Source organism: Prionailurus viverrinus, chromosome C1, assembly GCF_022837055.1.
Source record: "Prionailurus viverrinus isolate Anna chromosome C1, UM_Priviv_1.0, whole genome shotgun sequence".
Taxonomy (NCBI): domain Eukaryota; kingdom Metazoa; phylum Chordata; class Mammalia; order Carnivora; family Felidae; genus Prionailurus; species Prionailurus viverrinus.
In genome coordinates, this window is record NC_062568.1 from 172833384 (window position 1) to 172847327 (window position 13944).

Sequence of the window (13944 nt, forward strand, 5' to 3'; positions counted from 1 at the left end):
TACATTTTAACCTTTTTATAAATATTTTTAAAAAATAAAGTGCTTAGTTTTTTTAGTATAAAACTAATAGATGAGCATTATGGAAAATTACAAAAGCAGAAATATAATGAAGAAAGTATTATCCAGACATAAGCATTGTTAGTATGTTGGTATATTTCTTCTGTTTGTTTTGTTTTGCACATGAGAAATTTCATTGTTGATAATAACATTGTCTACATCTTTGTGTTCTTTGACTTTGTGTTCTTTCCACTTAGTGGTATTCATGGGTAGCTTGAAATATCCAGATGAAAATGGATTTGATGCCTTCTTGAAGAAACATGGGGGTAGTGATAATGCTTCAACTGATTGTGAACGTACAGTCTTTCAATTTGATGTCCAGAGAAAATACTTCAAGGAGGCCCTCGATAGGTAACTAACTCAAAATGTATTTTTATTTTAATTATCTAACGACATTTTACAAATGGAGACATTGGGCATTTTTCTATGGTATTTCTTTTCAAGCTGTACTCTAATTCTGTAGAATTGTCATACTTTATCTGGAGAAATGAGCAAACTATTAAATGCACCTTGGCTCTTGTTCTGTAATATACTTAGTCTTTGTGTTGAAGATTACACTGAAACCCTTAAACACCTTTGAGTTTTATAAATAATGTATACTCTATTGGCTCATTATTGTGATTATTTTTTCTAATTTAGTAGAAAATATGGAAAAACAGAAGCAAAAAAGGGGTAAGATTGTTCCTAATTTGATATCTAAGGATAACTATGGTTAATGGTTTGGTGTATGGTTGTCTATATTTTTAAATGTATTTAGGATTATTATTCATATTCTATTATATTTTTATTTTAATTTTTAAATTTTAATTTCAGTATAGTTAATACACAGTGTTAAATTCATTTCAGGTGTACAGTATAATGATTCAACAATTCAAACTTACTAAGTGCTCATCAGGATAAGTGTATTCTTAGTCCCCTTTACCTATTTGACCATCCTCTTACACACCTCCCCTCGGTAGTTAGTTAAGTGTCTGATTTTTGAGTTGTCCCTTTTTTTTTTTTTTTTTTTTAATTTTTTTTTTTTTCAACGTTTATTTATTTTTGGGACAGAGAGAGACAGAGCATGAATGGGGGAGGGGCAGAGAGAGAGGGAGACACAGAATCGGAAACAGGCTCCAGGCTCTGAGCCATCAGCCCAGAGCCTGATGCGGGGCTCGAACTCCCGGACCGAGAGATCGTGACCTGGCTGAAGTCCGACGCCCAACCGACTGCGCCACCCAGGCGCCCCGAGTTGTCCCTTTTCTTCCCTTTGTTTGTTTGTTTTGGTTCTTAAATTCCACATATGAATGGGTTCCTTTTTATATTTTAAACAAGACCTATCATTTTTATACATCATGATGTAATTTATAAAACCTAATTTTAAGGGATTGCGTGTTATTTTTATTGTATAAGGAATAACATAATCTGTTTAACAAGTTACATATGATTGGTTAGTTGAATTGTGTTCAGTTTTTAAAAAAAAATTTTTTTTTAACGTTTATTTATTTCTGAGACAGAGAGCGTGAGTGGGGGAGGGGCAGAAAGAGAGCGGGGAGGGACACAGAATCCAAAGCAGGCTCCAGGCTCTGAGCTGTCAGCACAGAGCCCAGCGCGGGGTTCAAACTCACAGACCGTGAGATCATGACCTGAGCCGAAGCCAGAGGCTCAACTGACTGAGCCCCCTGGGCGCCCGTGTTCCGTTTTTAGTATTTGTAATGCTGTGATGAATATCCTAATCTCTGTGCACATCTTTAATTATTTTTTAATTAAGTTCTAGGAAGTTAAATTGCTGAGTATATTTGCATGTGTATTTTTTTTCATGCATGTGTATTTTTTTTGCATGTGCATTTTTAAGGATTTTTTCTTTTTTTGAATTTTTTTGAATACTTCTATTACTTATTTTTTAAAATTTACATCCAAGGTAGTTAGCATGTAGTGCAATAATGGTATCAGGAGTAGAATCCAGTGATTGATCTCCTACATCTAGCACCCAGTGCTCATCCCAACAAGTGTCCTTCTTAATGTCCCTTGCCCATTTAGCCCATCCCCTTTCCCACAACCCCTCCAGCAACCCTCAGTTTGTTCTCTATATTTAAGAGTCTATGTTTTGTCCCCTTCCCTGTTTTTATATTACTTTTGCTTCCCTTCCCTTATGTTCATCTGTTTTATATCTTAAATTCCACATGAGTGAAGTCATATGATATTTGTCCTCTCTAATTTCGCTTAGCATAATACCCTCTAGTTCTATCCATGTTGTTGCAAATAGCAAGATTTCAATTTTTTGATTGCCGAGTAATACACCATTGTATGTAAATATACCACATGTTCTTTGTCCACTCATCAGTAAATGGACATTTGGGCTCTTTTCATACTTTGGCTATTGTCAGTAGTGCTGCTATAAAACATTGGGGTGCGTGTGCTCTCTTCTCTTTCATTCTTGATTTTATTTATTTGTGTCCTTTCCTTTTTCTTTTTGATCACATTGGCTAGGGATTTATCAATTTTGTTAATTCCTTCAAAGAACCAGCTCCTGGTTTCATCGATCTGTTTTTTTGAGATCATTGATTTCTGCTCTACTCTTTATTATTTCCCATCTTCTGCTTGTTTGGGGTTTTATTTGCTGTTCTTTTTCCAGCTCTTTAAGGTGTAAGGTTAGATTGTGTATTTGAGACCTTTCTTCATTGTTTAGGAAGGCCTGGATTGCTGTATCCCTCTTTTGACACAAAAGGGATCAAATCTGCATCCTGGAGGTTTGGGGCTATGGTGGTGTTATTTTCATTGACTTCCATGTACTTTTTAATTTCCTCTTTAACTTCTTGGTTAACCCATTTATTCTTTAGTAGGATGTCTTTTAATCTCCAAGTATTCGTGGTCTTTCCAAATTTTTTCTTGTGAGTGATTTCGAGTTTCATAGCATTGTGGTCTGAAAATATGCACGGAATGATCTGGATCTTTTTGTACTTGTTGAGGGCTGATTTGTATCCCAGTATGTGATCTATTCTGGAAAATGTTCCATGTGCAAGGCTTTTTTTTTTTTTTTTCTTAAAGCTTTTGATACTCACTGTAAAATTGTTTTCCAGAAAGTTTCTGTCCATGTGTTAGTAGAGTTTTGATGTCACAAGGTTGCAGACCAGAGTCTGCACTAGAAAATTCTAGATAAATATAAGATTGAAATAAAAAAAAAAAATCTTGAATTTGATCAATATAATGTAAGCCCTCTGAGGGCAGGGATTTTTATCTATTTATTTGTTGATATCTCTCCGGCATCCGGAATTTGATAGATAATCTATACCAATATTTGTTGAGTGAATTAATACTGTTTCTTTATAGAAAAAATTACCATAAAATTAACCCATAAATGACCAGAAAATTCTCAAAACATGACAAAAATTCAGTTTTCTTAAAGAAATTGTCTTTTCCATTAAGAGATTTTGACCCATAAGTTGAAAGCATATGCCGTTCTTCTCAACGGAATAAATATTTATGTTCCTCTATCCCCAGTAAACAACTCTTTTGCTAAAACAGTGTTAAAATACCATTAAAATTGACAATATTACTTTGATAACATTTATAAGAGGATACAACATTCTAGTTTTTCTTCCTTAATCTCTAATATGGCTGCCTGTGTTCAGTGGACTATTTAAAAACTAGCTGTTTTTAATTGTATACTTTAGAACATGCTCATAGCACACACATTTGATACTCAGTGTATTAGTTTCTGTAATTAAACATTTAATTTGAAAATAACCAAAAGATAGGGACAAAACTAATCAACTAAGGCAATGCAAATCATGTTCAAGATTATCTTTCCTGTAAACTTATAAAATCAAGAATACTGAGGATGACTGCATGTTTGCTCTTGTTTCAAAGTTCTTAGCTCCCAAGATTTCACAAAATCCAAACAGATATTTGTAAATGTGGAGAAACCTTGAGCGGTAGTCAAGTTGAATTCTCATGACTTTATATTTGGTTAAAAAAAACAAACCAAAACCCAAAAAACAAAAACCAAAAGACCAAACCCCAAAACAAACAACAAATAACAATACCCCTAAACTGAAAATACCCACATTTGATTATATCTAAATATAAAGAAGGAAAAAGCCTATTTTGATGGAAAAAAGATTAGGTGAAGAGTATGTTGAATAAATTCTGACCACCTCAGAGTTAATGAAGCATGGTGTAAAGTCTAGTTAAAGAACTTATTTCATTTCTTCTTTGGAGACTATCCATTTTTGATTTGAGGACTGCTGTAGGAAATCAGAAGATATTTATACATTTGTTTCTACTTAGAAAAAAAGAAGCTACCAGAAATAAAAAGAATGCTACTATATTAATAGAAAATAATTAGAATATCATCATGAATTTATGACATAAATGATAGTGGTAGAGCATTAAGTATTGTATCCACTATAATTTATATAATATACTTCTACAATTACTAAGGAATAAAAAGTCTTTTGATCATTTGGAAAGGACTCCTATAGCATGTATTAAGTGCTAGGATTTTTTAATAGGTCAGTAAATCCAATTCCTTCACACAGGTCACATTGTTTATTAATATCTTGGATCATATAAGTAAAAAGTTGAGGCAATGACTGAATTTTTACTCTGGTAAGTAAATGAGAATGGAAGCTGCTTTTGCCCTGATGGCATTTGCTAATTTCAATATATTTGGACTTGGCTACATCAGCGTTTCAGGGCAAGAGCAAGAAATATCAAAACTCTGAATACCCACAAAGTGGGGTATCTAACAGGAGATCTTCCTTATAGTAATCTGGGACTCAGGTTGAGGAAGTGGATCAGGCATCCAAAGAAATTACAGCCTATTCTCAAAATGCCTGAGTTTTCTGGTGAACTTCAAGTCTTCATTGTGAATTAAAGTGGCCCAGAACTGGTAGTGTTCTCAGATGCCTGAGAGAAGCAAACACAAGTTCTTTAAAAAGAAAATGCTTGCATTGATAGATAAATGGATGAAGGAAATGTGAAATATGTCTACATAGATATAGACAGTGGAATATTATGCAGCCATAAGGTGGAAGGAAATCTTAGGGTGCCTGGGTGACTCGGTTAAGCCTCTGACTCTTGATATTGGCTCAGGATGTGATCTTTCGGTAATGAGATTGAGCCCCCTATCAGGCTGCCCCTGCTTGGAATTCTCTCTCTCCCTCTCTTTCTGCCCTTCCCCTGCTTATGTTTGCTCTCTCAAAAATAAATAAACATTTAAAAAAAAAGGGGGGGGGGAGAAATCTTGCCGTTTGCAACAACAGGGATGAACCTAGAGGACATTAAGTTAAGTGAAATAAGCCACACAGAAAAAGACAAAAACTGTATGATCTTAACATATGTGGCACCAAAAAGAAAAAATATAAAATAATAATAATAATGATAATAATAATAATAATAATAATAAAATAAGAAGGAAAAGAAAATCCAAACTCTATAGAAACAGACTGGAATGGTGGTTACCAGAAGCTGGGAAGATGAGGACATGGTGGTCAAAGGGCACATGTCTTTAGTTATGAGATGAATAAGTTCTCAAGATAAAGTGTTCAGCATGGGGACCGTAGTTAATAATACTGTACTGTACACTTGAAGTTCGCTGAAAGAATAGATCTTCAACTTTCACACACATACAAAGAGGAAATTATGTAGGGTGATGTGTTAATTGTAATCACTTCAAAAGGATACGTAATCAAATCATCATATTGTGTGTTTTAAATATATATAGGGTTTTTTTTGGTAAGTTGTACTTCAAATAAATGTGCAAAAGAGAAAAAAGAACAAGAAAAGTCTTCATCCTAGGCTTTGCATTGCTCCTATAAATAGTTTTTCAAGTAAAATGATCAGCATTTAGTCAAACGTAAGCAGGCACACAAAACAAGACATGAGTTAAAACAGAAAACAAGGATTAAAAAAAAATGTTTATGTATTTTGGATTGAGAGAAGGTGGAAGGGCAGAGAGAGAAAATAAAGATTTTTTAATACATTAGAAATCTTAGGCACTGGAATGGTTAGACACAAATTATAAAAATGTTTGCACTTTCTGTTTTTAAAGAAAGAAGGCACAAGTTTGAATATAGTTGCAAGGAATAGGAAACTGTAACATGACCTATGAGATTTGGATAATAAAAATAAAAAGAATATCTTGAACTGAGATAGGATGATTGAAATTGAAAACCTAAAGTTCTGGTTTGGGCACCTGGGTGGCTCAGTCGGTTGAGTGTCTGACTTCTGCTCAGGTCATAATCTCGCGGTTTGTGAGTTTGAGCCCCACATTGGGCTCACTGTGTCAGCCTGTCAGCACACAGCCCACTTCAGATCCTCTGTCCCAATCTCTCTGCCCCTCCCCAACTTGTGCTCTCCCCAAAATAAGTAAATGTTTAAAAAAAAAAAAAGGAAAACCTAATTCCCTGGTTTAAGAAAAGAGTAGATACAGTTGAAGATAGAATTAGTGAACTGAAAGGCTGAAAGGCCAAAAGATGTTCCAAATGCAACATAAAGAGGGGGGAATAAATACAGAGGAAAAGAAAAGAGGCATAAAGGATATAGCAGAAATGTCAGTATATCTCGGAGTCTTAGAAGGTGGGAGAGAAAAATAGAGAAGACACAATATTTGAAAGGTTGATCATTGGAAACTTCCCAGAACATCAAATTAAAGGTTAAAGAAACCTAACAAATTCCAAAGGTGGACGTTAAAGGAAATCCAGAGGTGCCTGGATGGCTCAGCTGGTGGAGCATGCGACTCTTGATCTTGGGGTTGTGAGTTTGAGCCCTATATTGGGTGTAGAAGTTACTTAAAAATAAAATCTTTAAAAAAATTAAAGAAATCCATATGTAGAAAAACATAGTGATTTGAAGAAAACCAAATATAGGAAATGTTTGCCAGGTTAAAGGTCAAATTTCCTTCAAAGGTATATTAGATTGATAAATGACTATTCAGAGTAGTGAAAGGTTAAAGACAGTTGGATATCTGCAATAGCCTGAAAGAAAATAACTACCAACCACAAATTCTATACCAAGCAAAAATATCTTTAAAAAAAAAATTTTTTTTTTTTTAATGTTTATTTTTGAGAAAGAGAGACAGAGCACGAGCAGGGGAGGGGCAGAGAGAGACACACACACACAGAATCCGAAGCAGTTTTCAGGCTCTGAGCCGTCAGCACAGAGTCTGATGCAGGGCTTGAACTCACAAACCATGAGATCATGACCTGAGCCGAAGTCGGATGCCCAACTGACTGAGCCATCCAGGTACCCCAAGCAAAAATATCTTTCAAGAATGATTGTAAAATAGACCTTCAGATACACAATTAAGTTTGCCACCAGCCAACTTACTGAAGGAAATTTCTGAAGAATTTATTTCAGGCAGAAGGAAAATGAAGATCAGAGATGAAAAAAAGAACAATGAAAGTCATTTTATGTGAATAAATATAAATGAACATTTATTAAAACAATAGTGAAAATTTAAAAGTACAAAATTAAAGCAACAATGGCATATCAGTCAGGAGTAATGGTAAATGCAGTAAAAGGTATTTTGAGGGGTAAGGTATTGATTAACATTAGACATTGATAAGTTAAAAGTTAAAAGGATGCATGTAATATTTTCTAGGGTAACTTCTAAAAGAACAGGATTTGAGTGTAAAACTTCCAAACCAGCAAAGGGAAGACATTTGGAATAATTAAAAAAAATTTTTTAATTAAGTGATGTTAGGTGGCATCAATTCTTAATTTCAAAGGAACTCACACAAAAAAAAGAGAAATCAAGGGAGGCTACATGAAGGAGGTGTGTTTTCTAGGACCTGAAGGATGAGTACAAACTGGTTTGGGCTGGAAGCAGCATAGGAGCCAAGACCCTCTACCCTCTTCTTTTTAAATGTGTATTTATTTTTGAGAGTGAGAGTGTGAGCAGGGGAGGGGTAGAGAGAGAGACAGGATCTGAAGCGGGCTCTGTGCTGAGAGCAGAAAGCCCAGTGTGGGGCTCGAACTCATGAACCACGATATCATGACCGTAGCCAAAGTCTGACGCTTAATTGACTGAGCCACCCAGGCACCCCAAGCCAAGTTCCCTTTTTTAATGACTGATAGAGTACTTGCTTTCCAGTGAAATCTCTTCTCAAGTGTTAAGAGTTGAAGTTGGGACATGGCTGCCCAACTTGAATGAAAAATTTCAGCCTCCCCTGCAACAACAAGGAGTGGCCTTGTGGAAAGTCTCACCATTGAAGTGTAAATGTAAGAGAGATAATGTCTGAACTTACACCTCAGCTGGAAAGTAAATGACTCTGAAAGTCACATGTTGAAAACAACAGTGCCATTATAAGCCTGAGTCCCTGAAAGTCTGAGTGGAGGAGAGCTACCTACTTAATCTGGTTCAATCCAGCCTGGACTGTCAAAGTTGCAGGAAATAAACTTCTGTTTTGATTGAGTAATGACATTTTTGGCCCTTTTGTTATAGCAGTTAGCATTATATGTTTGTGTGTGTGTGTGTGTGTGTGTGTGTGTGTGTGTGTATTTCTTTTTACAAAAACAGAATTATCATACCATATGTACTATTTCACTTAAATGCATAGTATCAGTACATATCTTTCTATAATTTTTTGAACCTTTAAGTTGAAAGAATAGTACAAATGATACCCATTACATTTTCTTGTTCATTTGCTTTATCTCTCTATATATTCTTTTTCTGAACAATTTCAAAGTAACCAGGCTTCATGATACTTTACCCTTAAATACGTAAATGTGCATCTCCTATTGAAACAGACATTCTCCTACAATGCCATAATACCATATCTTAAGAAAATTTAATAGTCCCTTACATTATCTAATATATAGAGTGTATTCAAATTGAATTGTCCTCCAATTATTTTTTAGCTGTTTTGATCTATGATCCAATCAAGGTACATGCTTTGCATGCAGTATGTCTCTTTAGTCTGTAGTTCTCAGATTAGATAAATTCGTAGAGACCAAAGGTAGAATAGTGGTTGCCAGGGACTAGGAACATGGGGAAAGGGAATGACTGTTAACGGGTATAGGGTTTATTTAGTGGGCAATGAAATTTTCTGAAATTAGTGTTAATGTTTTCACAATCCTGTGAATGTAGTAAATCTGTTCAATTGTGCACTTATTTTTTTTTAATTTTTATTTATTTTAGAGAGAGACAGTGTGAGCAGGGGAGGGGCAGAGAGAGAGAGGGAAACACAGAATCTGAAGCAGGTTCCAGGCTCTAAGCTGTCAGCACAGAGCTGACGTGGGGCTTGAACTCCTGAACCGTGAGGTCATGACCTGAGCTGAAGTCAGATGCTTAACCGACTGAGCCACCCAGGTGCCCCAGTTGTGCACTTTAAAAGGGGGAATTTTGCAGTATGTGAATTATTTCTCAGAGTTTCAAGAAAGTTAGATGTGGGTTCTTGAAAAAACTGATGAAATAGATAAGCCTTTCACGAGACTGGCCAAGGGGAAGAAAAAGTAACTTGCAGATGTCAGGAATGAAAATGAATATGACTTAACGATTTTTCAGATATTGAAAATATAGTAAGATATTTTGAATACTTATGCCAGTAAGTGAAAAAAAAAAAAGAGAAGTGTGTAATTCTTAGAAATATAATTTATAAAACCCACACAAGAGAAATTATAATTAAAAAGTTTGAATAATCTGGGGAGCCTGGGTGGCTCAGTAAGTTAAGTGTCCAACTTTGGCCCAGGTCATGATCTCACAGCTCGTGGGTTCAAACCCTGTGTTGGGCTCTGGGCTGACAGGTCAGAGCCTGGAGCCTGCTTTGGATTCTGTGTCTTCGTCTCTCTCTGCCCCTCCCCCACTTAAACTGTCTCTTTCTCTCAAAAATAAACATTAAAAAAATTTTTTTTTAAGTTTGAATAATCTTATAACAAAGAAATGAATGTGTAATCAAAAATCTCAAAAATCAACTTTTAGGTTTAGAGGTCTACAAAAAATTGAAGGAATAAATAATTCCTCCCTCATTTATGAAGGTAGTATGACCTCTTGATATAAGAAAGTATAATATAAAAAGAACTGTAGACCATACTCACATACAAATAGCAATAAAGATACAGTAGTACTGAGTTGGGTTGAAAATTACGAGGTAGGGTTAACATGAGAAAATCAATTAATGCAGTTCATCACATTGTCAGATTGAAGGGAAAAATGTATGTAGAAAATATGTGGTGAAATTCAGTATCTGGTCATCAAGATGTTCTTAGCTAACAGAGTGTAAGTCAACTTTCTCAAGATGATATTTGATATTTTAAACCAAGCCTTATATTTAATGGTAAAACCTGGAAAGCTTTCAAGTTGCGATCAGATATAAGAAGGAGATGCAGATTGTGATCACTTCTATTTAACATAATTTATTACTGTGGCTTGATACATAAAATAAAAATGATAAAATTGATAATGTTTAATATATAAAAGTCAGTAGCATTTCTCCATAGCAGTGATAGTTAAAATACCTTTAAAGTTATAAAAAATAAACACTTAGAAATTATTCCAAAAATTAGGTATAAAGACTCTTTTTGGGGAATATATTAAAACCTTATTGTGAGATTTTAAGGAAGAGCTAAGTAATTTGAGAAAAGTACTATTCATGGATTTGAAGCTTAATTTATTTTTAAGGATACCTGTTTTCTTTAGTTAATGTATTGATTCAGCGATATTGCAACCAAGATCTCAGAAGATTTATGTAGTTTTAAATAAAAAAAACTAAGTCTAAAATTTATAAGGAAAGGCAGAGGGCTAATTATTTTTGCATAGGAAAAATAACAGGATAGCAGGACTTACTAGATAAATAAGATTTGTTTTGTAATTATGATATTATGGTATTAGAAGGCCATAGAGACTAATGGAACAGAGCAGAAATCCTAGAAATAGACCAACACATATGTAGACACTTGCTTTTTGATAGGGGCACTGTGTAGCAGTGATTAAAGAACTTTTTAAAGAAATGATTCCAAGATAATTGGGCTTCTATAAACTTGACTTCTTCTCAACATACACAAAAAGTCAATTCCAGGTGGATTATAGACCAAAAAGTAAAAAGTACAACTAAAAGTTTTAGAGATGAGTATAACTTTAGCCCCAGTAAGAATTATCAACAAGATACAAAAAGCACAAAAAATAAAGAAAAATGATACTACATTATGTTCATCAAAAGATACCATAAGGAGTGTGGGAAAAACAAGTATAAAGTAGAAGAATATATTTACAACACACATAACCAAGGACTTATGTTTAAAATAACTGTTGGGGCGCCTTGGTGGCTCAGTGGGTTAAGCGTCTAACTCTTTGATTTTGGCTCAAGTCATGATCTCATGGTTTGTGAGTTGAAGCGTCCCTCATGGAGCTCTGTGCTGACAGCACGGACCCTGCTTGGAATTCTCTCTCCCTCTCTCTGTCTCTGCCCCCACTCCCCGCCAAATAAATAATTCTTTAATTTTAAAAAAGTTAAAAGTAACTGTCATTAATTTTTAATTATTAGATTATATGTATAATTGTATGTAACATAATTAAATATTATATGAAATGAATATATATTAGAATCAAGAAAAAATACAACATAGTAGAAAAAAGCCTTAAGTATTTTACCAAAGAAAAAATTCAAATGATTAATAAATGTATGAAATGGTAATCAATCTCATTAGGAGTCAGGAAAATGTAAATTAAAGCCAGTATGAGATTTAACTGTACTCTTGAAAGTTGTAGTAAATTTTAAAGTTTAAGTATACCAGGTGAGGGTGAGGTTTTGGAGGAATGGAGGAATTGGAACTGCTGATAAAAATTTTGGTTTTAGCTAGTGATGTTGAACATATGCTTGCATATACTATTACCTAGGAGTTTTTTCCTAGATTTATACCTAGACAAACTTGTGCAAATGTGCATATTACACACTTGTAAGAATTTATGGTAGCATTGATTGTAATGGTCTAAACCTGTAATCAGCCCAAATGACCATTTGCAGTAGCTTGGATGAGTAACTTCATGCAGTGGAATATTCTACAGCAGTGAAAATAAATGAACCATAGCCAAATGTACCATTGTGGATGACTATTAAAATAAATAGGTAAATAAGTCAGACATAAAAAATACATAAAATATATTTCCATTTATAGAAAATAAAAAATAAAACTGGATTGTTTAGAACACACATTCTCAGCAGGGAGCATATTGTTCCCATTGGTGGCAAAAATTGGTTCTTTCTAGATGAAAAAATGTTCAATATTATAATGGTTTGTGGCCCTTCAAAGCTTAACCCTAGTTGGCAAAATCTTTACTTAGAATTTAATTTCTGTTTTTAATTTACTTGAGTATCACGTGAGCACCATTTACAGTGATAAGAATTCATAGAAGATAATACAAAGCACATTCACTGTCAGTGCTACAAAACTGGTGCATAGATGATTGGAGAACTTTGAAATGATTGCTTGATCTTGGAGTCATCACTAGAGGTGATCTGCATTGCAAGTACCAGTTGGTTTCATTACCTGCTTTGTGGGTATTGATACTCTGTGCTTTTGTATATGACTTTGGAATTAAATAAAAATATTCTACTTTATTTAATTGAACAAGTTATTTAACCCGTTAGTTATGCCAAGTACTGAAAGGAAAATTTTGATTGTCTTAATATCTAGTAGCCAGTTAAGCTAGAAGTTTCTTTTTGGATCAAGCAACAGTGAAAAGTTTACTAAAAATTGTAGGAAATTAATTTTTTCAATTGCTTTTTTTTTGCTGGAAAAATAGATGTTAATTAAAATTTATTTGCATTGCTATTATTAATAAATGGATACACATGTAATTTGATGCATCACAATTTAAATTACATTAAAAAGCAAATACAATTATAAAGCAAAGTAAAATATTTGGTAGACTTTAAAATTTTAACTTTTAACTTAAAAAAGTTAATCACTTGTAACCCTGCATTGAATAAGAGTAGGCTTTATATACCTTATATGAAATCACAGATAGGGGCGCCTGGGTGGCGCAGTCGGTTAAGCGTCCGACTTCAGCCAGGTCACGATCTCGCGGCCCGTGAGTTCGAGCCCCGCGTCGGGCTCTGGGCTGATGGCTCAGAGCCTGGAGCCTGTTTCCGATTCTGTGTCTCCCTCTCTCTGCCCCTCCCCCGTTCATGCTCTGTCTCTCTCTGTCCCAAAAATAAATAAATGTTGAAATCACAGATATACATACAGATAAACAGTGTATCTGTGATATTAAAAGTTCAAAGAGAGTGATTAGGAGAAAATCTGAAAAGGCTCCTTAGGGTTGATAATGGGAAAAAGAAAGGTCAGGAAACACTGGTCTAGAAGTACATATATGTACTTATATGTACAAACTATAAAGCAGAGGAGTGATTATCATAACATTTAGGATATAGGTGCCGGGTGCTTTTAGAGTTCTGACAGTGTTTCTTGGCCTGGGTCGGTTTCTTGACCTGGGTGGTAGCCGCTCAGACTTTTACCTTGTAGTTATGCATTATTTTGTTTTGTTTTGTTTTGTTTTTTTTTTTGAGAGAGAGAGGGTGCAATGGAGTGAGAGGGAGAGAGAGAGAATCCCATGAGGGGCAGAGAGGGAGAGAGAGTAGGGTGGGGTGGGGAAGCAGGGCTCATGCTCACCTGAAGCAGGACTCAAGCTCACCTGAGGCAGGGCTCAAAGTCCCCTGAAGCAGGGCTGGAACTCTTGATGGAACTCATGAACCATGAGATCATGATGTGAGCCAAAGTCCAATGCTTAACCGACTGAGCCACCCAGGTGCCCCTATGCATTAGTCTTTATGTCCATGTTTTATGAACTTTTCTGTATGGGTATTATAGATCATAATGAAAAAAAGGTAGTTTGTAGACTTTAAAATACAGAAACGCAGAATATTACTTAGATTTTACATATCATGATTATGAACTAAATTTCCA

At 34.7% G+C, this 13944-nt stretch overlaps 1 protein-coding gene across 3 annotated transcripts in view; it reads left to right on the forward strand.

Moving 5' to 3' along the window:
• NRDC (nardilysin convertase) overlaps positions 1 to 13944 on the forward strand; it is a 102955-nt gene that overhangs the window by 45803 nt on the left and 43208 nt on the right. For all 3 annotated transcript variants that reach the window (XR_007154979.1, XM_047872189.1, XM_047872190.1), the window contains one exon: positions 255 to 408. Coding sequence is in view for 2 of the 3 variants with exons in the window: in XM_047872189.1 (XP_047728145.1) it covers positions 255 to 408 (154 nt within the window). In the remaining variant the exon portion in view is untranslated. The remainder of the gene's footprint in view (positions 1 to 254; positions 409 to 13944) is intronic.